General features: G+C 44.2%; 1 protein-coding gene across 1 annotated transcript in view; it reads right to left on the bottom strand.

The window, feature by feature from the left end:
- The window catches only part of SMPD3 (sphingomyelin phosphodiesterase 3), a 56,311-nt gene extending 47,325 nt beyond the window's left edge, over positions 1-8,986 (bottom strand). Inside the window, exons 1-2 of the mRNA XM_058155574.1 lie at positions 8,171-8,986; positions 7,643-8,140 (exon numbers count right to left, since the gene is read on the bottom strand). Coding sequence (XP_058011557.1) covers positions 7,643-8,140; positions 8,171-8,986 — 1,314 coding nt within the window. The remainder of the gene's footprint in view (positions 1-7,642; positions 8,141-8,170) is intronic.
- Between the last annotated feature and the right edge of the window lie 6,145 nt (positions 8,987-15,131).

The following is a 15,131-nucleotide window of genomic DNA, read 5'->3' as shown; positions in this document are numbered from 1 at the left end:
TGCAGGAATTCCTAGCATTGGAATCCAAACATCTTTCGTGTGAAAAACACTGGTTTAGAACAGGGGTCTCCAACCTTGGCAACTTTAAGCCTGGAGAACTTCAATTCCCAGAATTCCCCAGCCAGCAAAACTGGCTGTCTGGAACCCATACCACATTTCAGACATCAATACAATTGAACGTGTCCAGAAATATTTTACAAGAAGAGTCCTCCACTCCTCTGAATACAACAAAATACCTTATGCCACCAGACTTGAAATCTTGGGTTTAGAAAACTTAGAACTCCGCCACCTGTGACAGGACCTGTGTTTAACTCATAGAATCATCTATTGCAATGTCCTTCCTGTTAAAGACTACTTCAGCTTCAATCACAACAATACAAGAGCAAACAATAGATTTAAACTTAATGTTAACCACTTAAATCTTGATTGCAGAAAATATGACTTCTGTAACAGAGTTGTTAATGCTTGGAACACGCTACCTGACTTCTCAAAATTCCCAAAGCATTAACCAAAAACTCTACTATTGACCTCACCCCATTCCTAAGAGGTCCGTAAGGGGCGTGCATAAGAGCACAAACGTGCCTACCGTTCCTGTCCTATTGTTTTCTTTCATTATAGCCAATCAATATGGTTATTACATACTTATGCTTATATATATATGCTTATATATTATATAGTTACTTTCATGCTTATGCTTATATATACTGTTGTGACAAAATAAATAAATAAAATAAAATAAATAAAGTTGCCAAGGTTGGAGACCCCTGGTTTAGAATGTGGAGATAGCCTTGAATAAAATACCTAAGTGCTATATGGCATGCACCTATTGAAAGGATCCTTGAGTGGCTCAGACTGCTAAGACAGTCTGTTATTAACAGCAGTTGCTTGCAATTACTGCAGGTTCAAGCCCCACCAGGCCCAAGGTTGACTCAGCCTTCCATCCTTTATAAGGTAGGTAAAATGAGGACCCAGATTGTTGGGGGCAATAAGTTGACTTTGTATATAATATACAAATGGATGAAGACTATTGCGTAAGCCGCCCTGAGTCCTCGGAGAAGGGTAGGATATAAATGCAAAAAAAAAGAGGTCCAGAGATCTGAGCACCAACCACAGTCTGGAGATGCAGACCAGATTAAAATAAAACCTTTCTACCAGCTTCTCTTGAAGCCTGATAAAACCCTGTTTTAGTTATTAGATAGACCAACAATAAATTCTCCTTGGTGCCTTCCTTCCCAACTGATTCTTTCATTGATATTTTTTTGTTACTATCTGAAACTCTTTCTGCTGGGATTAGGATGAAATCTATTCAATTGATGAGTTCCTATCTTTTTTTTTTTAATCACCCACTTGAATTAAAAATAAAACAACATCTTTTCATTCTTGCTTAGGGAGTGAGATGATCTTGTTTAAGGGGGAAAAACGTACCTTCTGTTAATGTCTGTCTTTTTGAAACTTTTCTCAGCTTCTTCCATTTGGACAGTTTCACTGGCTGAGTCATCACTGGGGATCAACCCCCAATCATTCAGTAAACTGAAGCAGATGCTTCAAACAGCAGCTCTGAGATTCTCAGGCAAGGATGAGAGAATTAATTCTCTGTATTTTTACAGCCAAGGGTAGAAGGTTTTAATATTACATATCTGCCCCCCGATAAACCTGTTGGCTAATTCCTCAAGTTATTCACCAACAGGACAATTCCTCAAGTAAATTTCCTCAGGGAGCTTGTGGGAACTCATCTAGTAAAATAACTTGCAATGGGTCACTCCTTAGTATCTCACGATCAACCAGTTGAAGGGGAATATATCTAATAATGCTTAGGATGACCATAGGATGCTGTGTCTCTAAATACTACTTACTTATGAGTCAGGATACCTGCTGGTGCTTCTATGGTCCTCATTGTTCCCTTAACGTTGGCTGTCCTTTCAGTCCTTTGCTTTGATCTCCACCTCCCCAAAGAGTTTGCATATGGACATAAAAAGGTAAAGGTTCCCCTCGCACATACGTGCTAGTTGTTCCCAACTCTAGGGGGCAGTGCTCATCTCCATTTCAAAGTCGAAGAGCCAGTGCTGTCCGAAGACGTCTCCGTGGTCATGTGGCTGGCATGACTCAATGCCAAAGGTGCACGGAACGCTGTTACCTTCCCACCAAAGGTGGTCCCTATTTTTCTACTTTTATTTTTTTATGTGATAGGTTGGCAGAAGCTGGGACAAGTATCCGGAGCTCACTCTATTACGCGGCACTAGGGATTCGAACCGCTGAACTGCCGACCTTTCGATCGACAAGCTCAGAGTCTTAGCAACTGAGCCACCACGTCCCCTGCATATGGACATAGAGAACTCCAAAGCTATAAAATCTCGGAAGTTTCCAAGGAGCGGAGCCTATTTGCCAATTAACTGCTGATCTCTACTTCACAAAGGATGCACACTCGAAAAGAGAGTCTTCACTGCACTAACCACAATCACAATCATTGACTTGCTGTGTAGTTTATGAAGGTGGCAGCCACTTCCCACTTTGGGGGATAGGGACAACTTCTTGTTATTGACTTTGAAAGCCTGAACCAAATCACCTTGCCCCATCGTCACTGTTTCTGTGGGGTCCTTAGTGCTGAGCTTGGTCTCATTTCCTGACAATGAGAACAATTAATCAATGGAACAGCTTATCTCCAGAAATTGTGGGTGCTCCATCACTGGAGATTTTTAAGAAGAGATCAGATAGCCATTGGTCCAGAATGGTATAGGACAGGGATCTGCAAACTTGGCTCTTTTAAGACCTGTGGACTTCAACTCCCAGAGTTCCTCAGCCAGCAAAGCAAAGCTGGCTGAGGAACTCTGGGAGTTGAAGTCCACAAGTCTTAAAAGAGCCAAGTTTGCAGACCCCTGGTATAGGGTTTCCTGCCATGGGCAGGGAGTTGGCCTGGAAGACCTCAAAAGTTCCTTCTAATTCTGTTATTCTGTTATTTTAGTTATTCAATTTCTATAGCTGCCCATCTCAAGCAGGTGACTTTGGGTGGCCAGTAATCATAAATCACATGTTAACCAAGTGAGAAACTTGTGGATGTGTCGTATGTTTTTGGCCTACAACCACAACAGCTCTTGGCAACATGGGCAATGTCGCAGCTTGTTAAATGATGTGATGTCATCCAAAAGAATCTGGGGGTGTTTCAGGTTCCTCCTGTTATTCTAAGACATTTCCACAGAATCCCATCATTGCCTTTTCTCTGTCCTTCCTTCTTAATACTCCCACAGTTTATTTGGTTAGTTCTCACACTCTCTGTTCAACATTTTAACGGTTATCTTCTTTTCACCCTCCCTCCCTCCCTCCCTCCCCTGCCTTCCTTTTTTGTTCTAAACTGTGAGCCAGCAATTCATGCTAAGGCTGCATCCTTCCTATCCTCCTGAAATATATCACTCCAGAAGACTGATGCATTTAAAAAGAAATTAATTATCCTCCTTGTTTGCTTTCTGCCCAGGATGTCTCCTCCTTCTCCTCCTCCCCAACATTTCAATTGCTAGCTTGGTTCCTTGCTGAGTGTTTATTTCTCTCAAATATCATCTGCCACTCACAGTTTTTTTTCCTCCCTCAAAGCATACTTGCAAAAGTTTGATGGTGAGGAACTCAAAGAGAGAGTCAACCTATTCTCCAAAGCACCCGAAGGCAAAGCAAAGAAACAACGGATGGACATTAACTCAAGGAAAGATCCAACCTAGAACCAAGGACAAATTTCCTGACTGTGACAGCTAGTGGAATGGCTTGCCTTCAGAAGTTGTGGGTGCTCCATCATTGGAGGTGTCAACTCGCAAAGCATTTCTAGTCTGCTCTCGAGTTGCTATGGGCAGAAAGGGGGAAGACTTGACAGAGCAGTTCGAGAGCCATGAGAGCCACGTGCAAAAGCACATTCCATGTATACCTTCCTTCAAGGTTGGATCTCAAATTACCAGAGCCGGCTTGTGAGACATGTATTCTACAGCCCACAAAAGTGCCTCGTTGGAGAATGTGATTTATAACGCAGCCTGAGGAGAGGGGGGAACAGGGTCAGAGTTGAGCTGTAAATTATGTGTGGCAGAGTTGACTACACTCGGGAAGTTGCTGACATGTTGCTCCTAATAAATAACTGGATTTCTTTTGAAACTTGGCTCAAGACTCATAGGCATCTGACAGGAGGCTTTTAAAGAAGAGACTGGACAGCCATTTGTGTGAAATGTTATAGAGTTTCCTGCTTGAGCAGGGGGTTGGACTAGAAGACCTCCAAGGTCCCTTCTAACTCTGATACGATCTAAACAGAACCAGTGCCTTCTTTAAAGTACCTTTCTTCATTCTATTTTAAGGCTTTCTTTAAAGAGAAATTTGATGTTCTGTTTCTTGGCTGAAACATTCTGACATATCAGATCCTCTTTGATGTAGCCTTGAAATGAAAGCAAGATGGAAAATTTTCATTCTTCTTACTTACTTTGCACCAGAAGGTGAATTTTTTTTTTTGCCAAGAATTCTCCCTGCTGCCCCTTCCTAACTGATTCTATCACGCTCTCTTTGAGGTTTTCCCAGTTTCAGGAAGAATCAGGGAAGGGAAAACAGTGACCTGGAATATTCTCCCTTCAGAGTTCAGAATAGCGATGTTGAGGAAAGAGTAAAGAGAATAGCAACAAGGATGATTACGAGGTGGAGGCTAAAACATGAAGAACAGCTGCAGTAATTGCAGGGGTGGGCTGCTGGGGGTTCGTAGGGTTTTGGGAGAACCTCTAGCTAAGATTCTGTGCAGTTTGGAGAACCCCCAAATCCCATTCCTAGCTGGCCCCACCCACCCCGCCCTTCCCAGGAGTCCCCACTTGGCCCGTTTTAGATGCAGATAAGTGCAGGGTGCGCATGGAGGCTCGGTGAGGGCAAAAAATGTGCCTACTAGAAGTTCGGGAAGGGCAGAAACGGGCTTGTTTCCGGTCTACAGAGGGCCTTCAGAGCCTCAGGAGGCTGTTTTTGCCCTCCTGGAGACTCGAGAAAAGTATAGTGACCAGACGTTCTGCTTTTGGCGGGACAGTCCCGCTTTTTAATAATTTGTCCCACATCCCGCGGCAATTCCAAAAAGTCCCGATTTTTTGTTTTGTTTCACTCCCATTCTGAAAATGGGAGGTGGCAACGCAAGAGGAGGAGGTGGAGAAGGGGGAATGGCAGAGAAGGGGGCGCGAGAGGGAGGAGAGACGCCGCCACCCAGCAACCAGGCAGAGAACCCCTTGCTAAAAATTTTAAGCCCATCCCTGAGGAATTGGCTATATCTTGCCAAGTGACAAGAAAGACTAGGGATGATGAGATCACATGTTCCGATATTTGAGGGGCTGCCACAAAGAAGAGGGAGTCAACCTATTCTCCAAAGCACCAGAAGGCAGGACAAGAAGCAATGGATGGAAACTAATTAAAGAGAGAAGCAACGTGGAATTAAGGAGGAATTTCCTAACAGTGAGAACAACCAGGCAGTGGAATGGCTTGCTTCAGAAGTTGTGAATGTTCCATCATTGGAGCCTTTTAAAAAGAGAATGGGCAGCCATATGTCTGAAACGTTACAGGGTCTCCTGCTCAAGCAAGGGGTTGGACTAGATGACCTCCAACATCCCTTCCTACTCTGTTATTCTATTAAATTGCTGTTAGCTTTTCTAAAGCTGTAAAAAACATTCCACGGCCCTGGGGCACGGAATGTGTGAAAGGCCCCATAACTTGGCTTCACTATTAACAGATTAATCATCACGGTTGCTGTTTATATGTATTTATTTCGTGGGTATTTTTATTTTTTAATGTCTTTTTAATTGTTTAAGAATTTTAGACTTGTAAGCTGCCCAGAGTCACTTGGCTGATTTTGGGCATTCATAGAAACTGAATGAATAAATAAATCTAAACATCCCCATATCTCTTCCAATTGTAGGATTATACTCTAAATCAGGGGTCTCCAACCTTGGTAACTTTAAGCCTGGCGGACTTCAACTCCCAGAATGCCCCAGCCAGCTTTGCTGGCTGGGGCATTCTGGGAGTTGAAGTCCGCCAGGCTTAAAGTTACCAAGGTTGGAGACCCCTGCTCTAAATGAATCAGCTTATGACAATTAAAACAAAGAGACACATGGGCATGCTCACAACCACACAGAGCACAAGGCCTGGGATCAATTCTCAATCATCCACAAACTGTTTTTTGGATGACAAGTCCCTATTTCAGTGTCCCATTTTCCATCTGTAGCATAGGGGAAACCATCAGTGAAGGGAAACTGAGTGAACCGGGATCCATTCTGTAAACTTAAATGACCAACTGCACAACTAAGCAGAAGCGGAAAGTCAGACTAAAACCGTTGTTGTAGGCCATTAACTTGGTCACACATTGAAGAAGTTAAGATTAATTGTCCAAGTGGGTATGAGCTCTGGGAGAACAAAGGACGATAAGCATATTGGAGAACACCATGAAAGAAGCTAAATATTGTATTAACTCTTCATATAAGACAGGGGTCTGCAACCTTAAACACTCAAAAAGCCATTTGGACCCATTTCCCCCAGAAAAGAAAACACTGGGAGCCACAAAACCCTGACTATTTCCTGAGCAGCCATGGTTGGACTACCGGGGGTTGAAAAGCTCAATAAATCGCAGGCCAGAGGGTATCGCACATTGGCGGTTGTGACGAATATTTTGAGTGACAAGGAGACACAGCAGAGGGGTGAAAGAGCCACATGCAGCTCCAGGGATATATGAGCTTTTGTCCATGAGGTGGCCTAGACGTGGAGCTCTCGCTTCACAATCAGGAGGCTGCAAGTTCAGTCCTAGGTACAGGCAGATACTTCTCTCTCTGGGCACAATGAGAATATATCTGCTGAACAAATCTCCACATCTCTAAACATCCCCATATCTCTTCCAATTGTAGGATTATACTCTAAATCAGGGGTCTCCAACCTTGGTAACTTTAAGCCTGGCGGACTTCAACTCCCAGTTGGTGACAGGAAGGGCATCCGGCCAGTAAATACTCTGCTAGCTCCATTCAGTTGCCCAGACTGCACCCCGCAAGGGATTATGGGGTTGTTAAACGATGATAATAAGACAATAAGAGCTTTTGTCCATCTTGGGTTTATGCTCTGTGCTTGAGAAGGCTAAAGAGATAATTGATTCCTAGCTATATCCAGAATTGCTATTGTGTTCCTGGAAACTAGAAAGTCGCGCATAGCTGAGAAACCACGGAAATTATGGAAGAATATGAGTTTTCAAGAAAAAGGAGAGGTATATCCAAAAGATAGAAAAGCAGAGTAATCTGTCAGATTCTGTTGGATTCACACAACATGCTGAACCCTAAAACTGGATTAACATAACACAGTCCCTGTATTCATATAACATGCCATGTGCACCCAATAAATCATACTGTATCTTAATTTGAGGACCTGGATCATATAACATGCTAAAATAAATGGATTTCCACAACATGCCATCTCAAGAAGCAACATCTGCATTTCAACCTCCTCTAACATGTTGTGTGAATCCAGTCTCTTCAAAGTTCTGAATTCCAGACAATTTCCATGCGTGAGGACAAGATATTCCCTTCCAAGTGTCCACCCTGAAAATTCTGCATTTGCAAACAGCGTTCATCCCTTGTTGAAATACACAGGGTAGTATTCTGTACAACGAGGCTCTTACCTTGAGAAACAGGGCACCCTTTGAAGACAAGGCATCTGTTCCTTTCCCGTTGGGGTAACAGTGATAGGCAGCATCCATAACTGGGTAGCGACTGGCAAAAAGCAGGCCACTGTTCACAAATTTGAAGCTACAGCAGCCATGGCAGCTGTAGACTCCAACGTCATACAGAATGTACTCAAAATAGCGGTGCAACTGATTTTTCAACTTCTCTGCCGCCCTTTTGTCAAACACTTCCTGCAAGCACAGGAAGTCCAAGTTGGCAGGAAAGAAAGCGGAAATCTCGTGGTCGAAGAGCTCATCCATATTCTTCTTTTTCTTCACTGAGGTCTTCTTCATAAGCGAGGCCTTGTAGAGGAGTTTACTGTTCACGGTGCTTTGGTCAACTGGACCATCTCCAGAGCGCATCTTCACCAGGGACTCTCGTGAGGCAGTACAGCTATCCAAGCTTCCGGAATCCCCTTCTTTTTGCTTATGGTTGGGTGTTTGACCTTTTGGGATCTCAGCTTCTGATTCAGGTGAACAGTTGACTGCTCCCTTGCTGTTATTCATGTGGCTTCCCATCCCATCGGCTTCTAGGTCTGAAATGTGGCCATTATCTTCACCACCTATGCGCACGATACAAGTGTTGCCATCTTCTCCATCACCAGCATCTCCTCCACCTTTGGGATCTCTGCCATCTTCATGATTAGAACCGGCATTGTCCCCTTTATACTCCATGGACGTGGTCCTCTTAATGCCCGTGCTGACCACCCGGTTATTGCCATCTCCACCTTGTGGCGAAACGAGGCTGCTAAAGCTTGCGGCGCTGATCGATGTGTTGGTGGGAGAATCTATGTAGATTTTGATTTGGGGCCTGCTGGCTCCATTCCGGATCCTTCGCCCAATTTCCTTTGCTCGGGCCTGTGTGTTGAAAACATTGTTTAATCTTGCCAAGGAATCTGGCAGCAAGCAGACGTTGGCGCTGCTAAAACAAAAGCTTTTCCCGTTACTAGCTGCCTTCCACTCGGTGAGTAAGGTGGATCCGTTGATCTGGCTTTTGTCCTGTAGTCTGGAATAAATGTATGGACGTCTCGCAGACTGGAGAGGGGACCATAGCAGGAAGCCAATCAGGGCAAAAGGAAGGGAGACCACCAGCAATGCTAAGTAGATGGGAGTGGTGATGATGATGCAGAGAGCATGGAAGTAGCACGGGTCATCTCCCCTTTGCCGTTTCTCGTAGGTGGTAGGCACAAAAGAGGCCAGGAGCCGGTCCCCGAGCCAATAGCATGGGAAGATTAAGCCCCAGGAGAAGGAATGTAGTGCAGAAAGAAAGCCGTTAGGAAATGGGGAAGTGTATAAAACCATTGCAACTCAGTTAGGACACCCCTTCAGCACCTTCTACATGGTGTCACCACCGTCCGCCATCCATCAGAATCTGGGTTTGCAGGCCAAGAGGGGGAACGGGCATGCTCCTGGCAGTTGACGTCCTCTGGATTGCAATGAGCATTTATCCTCTGAAGGACACCAACTCAACTTCATTTAGGAGGAGCTGAAGGTGGGTCAAGGATTCCCGTGAGCTTCAAAGGTCTAGAGGCCTCAGGTCTTATCATTTCTCACTGAAGGCAGCATGTAGGCTATCGGGACATGAGAAATAGAAGTGCCTGAAAAGGTACAAGAGAAAGAGAGAGAAAAAGAAGGCAGTTGAGAATAGCTGTCAATTATCAGATAATTGCTGGTGAACAAGGAAATTACAATCGTAAGTGGCCTTCACACATTACACGAAGCTTATGACGTGCATAACCATGATTGGAATAAACCAATAGAAGAGTTCATCAATATTCTAAGTCATAGTTTATGACTTGGGTTCACATAACCAGGGGAAAAACTCAGTGGGTTAGCAGCTGTTTGTTCTGGATCAGGGGTCTCCAACCTTGGTCCCTTTAAGACTTGTGGACGTCAACTCCCAGAGTCTCTCAGCCAGCAAAGCTGGCTGAGGGACTCTGGGAGTTGAAGTCCACAAGTCTTAAAGGGACCAAGGTTGGAGACCCCTGTTCTGGAGGTTTACTACCAAAAGATCATCCTATCAAAGTTATCCAACTGGATTGTCCAACCTCAAGAAGACCATTGCTATAATTGAGCCACCTCAGCCTGGCAAATTCTTCTTATAAAATTATTCCAGGTGTTCTGCTGGATTGTTCCGTTTCCATGAGGAAAAAAAAATAATCGATTTCTGGCATTTTGACCTGTAAAGCTTAAAAAGGAGAAAAGGCGCTGGAAACATTTTATACAATGGCTCAGTAAGAACCCAATTGTTGCCTCTTTGTGTTTGGAACAATGAAGGAGAAGGAACGAGGATAATTGACGGAGCTAAAATGTGGGTTTTTTTTTAATTGGGTAAAATGAAGATGTGGCTAAATGAAGGAGCTGTCAAATCAACCTTACCAGCCCCCTGCTGGTCGCTATTCAGAAGTGGCTCCCATGTCATTTATTCCTATTTATTTCCAGAGAAACTTGCACAGGAGTGGAGCATAAATCACTGAAAACATATCTGGCATGTTATTTATGTTGAGCACATTTGGCAGTGCTGTCTCTATCCCCTTAGGGAGGTCTTTCCCCCCCCAGGCCACGCCTGCAGACCCAGCTGATGGCAATCAGGCCTGGCTGGACCCTAGGTTTCATAGGCAGGAGAGGAGGGAACAACAGAAGCAGGGGTGGGGCAGGCCTAGGAAGTGCTGAGTCATGGAGCCACACCCCACAGGGTATAAAGGCGGTGAGCACTGCTGTGTCTCTTCGTAGCTGGCAAATCAACTGATTAACTGAGAGCTGAAGTGACTCACCAGCGTCGAGGGAGATATCAGAGAACTTGGCAGACGTTCGCTATTCTGCTGCCAGAGCTGATAGAGCCGGCTAATTAAGCCGTCACTCAGACGGAGGCGAAGGAGGACAGAACACTTGCCTTTTTCATCATGGCTTTTTCCCTACCATGCAGACAGGGGTAGGCTTCAAACAATTTAGCAAGGGGTTCTCTGTCCGGTTTCTGGGTGGGCGCGGCCATGGTGGGCATGGCCAAGTCAGCCTCCTTCACCACGATGTGGGTGGGGTTGGCCTTCGGAGGCTCCGGAGGCTTTCCTTGAGCCTCTGGAAGGGCAAAAATGGCCTACCCAGGCTCTGGAGGTCCTCTGGAGTTTAGCCCTTCCCAAACTGCCGGTAGGCCCATTTTTCATCCTCCCCGAGCCTCCGTGCGTGCCCTGCACTTACCTGCATCCAAAACAGGCTGCATGGGGACTCCTGGGAGGGATAGGGTGGGCAGAGCCAGCCAGGAGTAGGATTTGGGGGTTTTCCGAACTGCACAGATTCTTAGCTAGAGGTTCTCCTGAACCCCTGTGAACCCCCAGCAGCCCACTCCTGCATGCAGACCATCACACTAACACAACTTTACACAACTTATCTCCTAGGCAAAACAGTGGCAATTGGGAAATGAGGGGATTGAGAACTTGGATTTCAGTTGGCCTGAGAAGTGCCAAGATCAGGATTTAACTTTTTGGGGTGTGGAGGAGAAAGAAACATATGAAGAATGCTTGCAGGAATCGGGTAAGTCTAGTCTAATGAAAAAGAAGGACTAGGGATGACATGATAGCAGGATTCCTATATTTGAGGGGCTGCCACAAGGAAGAGGGAGGGAGTCAACCTATTCTCCAAAGCAGGGGTCTCCAACCTTGGCAACTTTAAGACTTGTAGACTTCAACTCCCAGAATTCCTCAGCCAGTTGAAGTCCACAAGCCTTAAAGTTGCCAAGCTTGGAGACCCCTGCTCCAAAGCACCAGAAAGCAGGACTAGAAGCAATTGATGGAAACTAATCAAGGAGAGATCCAACCTAGAACTAAGGAGAAATTTCCTAACAGTGAAAACAATTTACCAGCGGAATGGCTTGCCTTCAGAAGTTGTGGGTATTCCATCACTGGAGGCTTTTAAGAAGAGGATGGACAACCATTTAACTAAAATGGTACAGTGTCTCCTGCTCAAGCAGGGGATTGGACTAGATGACCTCCAAGGTCCCTTCCAACTCTGTTATTCTGAGCCTCAGTCAAGATGATTTCAAGAGGTTCTTTTCTCCTTTCTTACCATCATTATTGTGATGATCTATTTGTCTGATCCTTGCTTTGATCCCAATCCACCCAATCAACATTTGTAGAGGAGAAGGTAACATGTCTGTAGTGATGCCATTAAGGTGGAGGTCCAAGACTCCAGGGATAAGAGAGCCAGTTTAATCGAGTGGTTAAGGCACCATGCTAGAAAGTGGAAGATCATGAGTTCAAGTCCCTCCTTCATCATGAAAGCCATCTGGGTGACCCTGGACCCATCCTTTTCTCTCTCAACTCCAACTCACCTCACAGAGTGGTTTTTGTGGGGAAAATAGGAGGAGGAACATGTATTGGATATGTTCGTCTCCTTGAGTTATTTGTAGAAATAATAAATACGGGATACAAATAAATAATAAAAAGTTTCCAAACACAGCTATCTTAGGTCCCCAGGAGGCAGTGGATGGGGAGGTGAAAAGTAATAAAAGAGAAATTGTATTCACAAATCAGAAAAAATGCTGACACACTAGGAAGGGTGCAGAAAAGATCAACTAATGTCCAATCACACTTGGCCAATAAAGAATTTTATTCTATAAGGCAGGGGTCTCCAACCTTGGCAACTTTAAGACTTGTGGACTGCAACTCCCAGAATTCCTCAGCCACAAGTCTTAAAGTTGCCAAGGTTAGACACCCCTGCTATAAACTGGCAATCCTTATGATTTATATTGATATATTGATCATCAATTGTGTTGTAAATGTTGTACCTTGCTGAACGTATCTTTTTTTTTATGTACACTGAGAGCATATGCACCAAGACAAATTCCTTGTGTGTCCAATCACACTTTGCCAATAAATCTATCTATCTATCTGGAGGCTAAGGGTACCAGGTATATCTAGCTCAGTGGTAGTCAACCTGGTCCCTACCACCCACTAGTGGGCGTTCCAGCTTTCATGGTGGGCGGTAGGGGTTTCGTCCGATACTGAAGCACTTTCCTTTTTTTTTATTTAATTGACTTTTAAAAAAAAATTCATAGCATTATTTAAAAACATTTTCATTAGGTTTTCATAAAATTCCCCGTGACAATTTAAATTTCTGTAAATATACTATTTGTATTGCCCATGCATAAGTTTAGTTCACGTTGCATAAGTGAAACTAAATGGCGCTATAGTGCGACCACAAACAAAAGAGCCTCTTCCCAGAATAGCTCGCGCATTTCCCCCCTCACCACCCAGCTGTAATAGACAAGCAGAGCTGGTAGCTGGTGCCCCTCCCAAGCCCAATCCATGACGCGCGAGAGGCATGTGCAGATGATGATACATGGTGCATTACTTTGGAACCGGTGGGCGGTTAGAAAATTTTACTACTAACAGAGATACAAAAGTGGGCGGTAGGTATAAAAAGGTTGACTACCCCTGATCTAGCCTAACAAAGAAAAGGATTAGAGAAGATATGACAGCCGTCTTCCAACACTTGAAGGGCTATTACAGGGAAGAGACTGTTGATTCTTCTTAGCACCTGCAGAGAGGACAAGAAGAACTGGGAGGGAAGCTCATTAAGGAGAGGTCTAACTTGGAAATAAGGGGGAATTTCCTGACAGTGAGAACAGTTAATCAGTGGAACAACTTGTCTCACTGAGTTCTAGGTGTTCCATCATTGGAAATTTTCAAGGAATGATTGGACAGCCATTTTCCTGGGTTGGTATTAAGGACCTTGCTTTGGGTAGGGGGTTGGACCAGAAGACCCCCAAGGTATCTTCCAGACTTATGATTCTAGAAAGTGCTCTAGGCCAGGGGTCTGCAAACTTGGCTCTTTTAAGACTTGTGGACTTCAACTCCCAGAGTTCCTCAGCCAGTGCTGGCTGAGGGACTCTGGGAGTTGAAGTCCACAAGTCTTAAAAGAGCCAAGTTTGCAGACCCCTGCTCTAGGCAAGCAATGGGAGAAGTACAGGTTGATACCACAAGTCTGATCCAACCATTTAATCCTATCAAGGCCAATCTCCCATTATACATAGCAATAACAAGGAACAAAGATTTATAGCCCTTGTTGTTTTGGAGACGTTCCTCAACCTATGTCCCAAGAGGCAACTGGACTTTCTTTGTTTGCCCTTGAAGACATTTCACTTCTCATCCAAGAAGCTTCTTCAGTTCAGTTCATGAACTTCTTGGGGTGAGGAGCAGAATGTCTAGGAAAGAAAGCACAGCCTTATAGCAGTTTCAAATCTTGCTGGGAAGACATTTTTGTTGGTTGAGTGAGAACAGTGTTATTATCATCTCTTTGTCTCTCTCTCTCTCCCTCCCTCCCTCCCTCTCTCTCTGAAATGCCATTATCTCATGGCATCAACTGCCTCTTAGCAAATTATGCCAATTATGGGCCTATAGTTCTTAGATTGTATTATATTTGTGTTTTATCAGTCTTAGGCTAATCAGCCTTGAAATATCCAGGGGAATCAATAGCTGAAACAACAACAACAACAAAAACCTACTGTGAAATGGAATTCCGGAGATATATACTCCAGGAGCATTTTTTTCAAGATCTAAAGCAGTGGTTCTCAATTTGGAGATGGGTGGACTTCAACTTCCAGAATTCCCCAGCCAGCACTGTGGAATTCTGGGAGTTGAAGTCCATCCATCTTCAAGTTGAAGTCCACAAGTCTTAAAGGGACCAAGGTTGGAGACCCCTGGTCTAAGCAATCAGTATTGTGCAGAGGGAGTTTGCACCTACACGTAAATATGGGAGGAAGTAGACACAGGTCAGGGCCATAGGTGTGAAGGCAAAGCTGGCTGAGGAATTCTGGGAGTTGAAGTCCACAAGTCTTAAAGGGACCAAGGTTGGAGACCCTTGCTGTAGAGCATGATCGAGGGCTTCCAATGTTATAATTATGAACTTTTAAAAGAGGACCAGGTATCATATTTTTAATCATATTTTAATCTGTTTAGCTTAGTTTGCATTTCAATGTGTCCTTAACTATTTTTGCATGTTCAACGTGAGATGTAGATCTGTTCTCTAGAAGTCATAATTTTCTACATTTTGCAGCGTATCTCACCAGTTAAAATATAAAATGATCCCAGGGACCAACATGATAATCTTTTGAAAGCACTGTAGAAACACTGTTCCGTCAGGGGTGCTAATTTGCCTGCCAAAAACCACCAACGTGGGTACACATCGGTAGAACTGCAAATAGAAAAGTGTACATTTGGAAAAGCAAGCACCAAAAAAAAAAGTTATATACATTTTAAGGCAGATATAAAAGTAGGTCCTTGTGCAAAAAGCCACAAAAATGAAAAACGGAGACTAAACAAAATTAACACATACACAAATTGTACTATTCTACACCAGTGTTTCTCGCTGGCTGGGGAATTCTGGGAGTTGAAATCCACACATCTTAAAAGTTGCCAAGGTTGAGAAACACTGGTCTAATGCACCAGGTTTT

Source organism: Ahaetulla prasina, chromosome 12 (genome assembly GCF_028640845.1).
Source record: "Ahaetulla prasina isolate Xishuangbanna chromosome 12, ASM2864084v1, whole genome shotgun sequence".
In the NCBI taxonomy this organism is placed as follows: domain Eukaryota; kingdom Metazoa; phylum Chordata; class Lepidosauria; order Squamata; family Colubridae; genus Ahaetulla; species Ahaetulla prasina.
The sequence above is the reverse complement of the archived record's forward strand: the minus strand, read 5'-3'. Positions and strand labels throughout refer to the sequence as shown.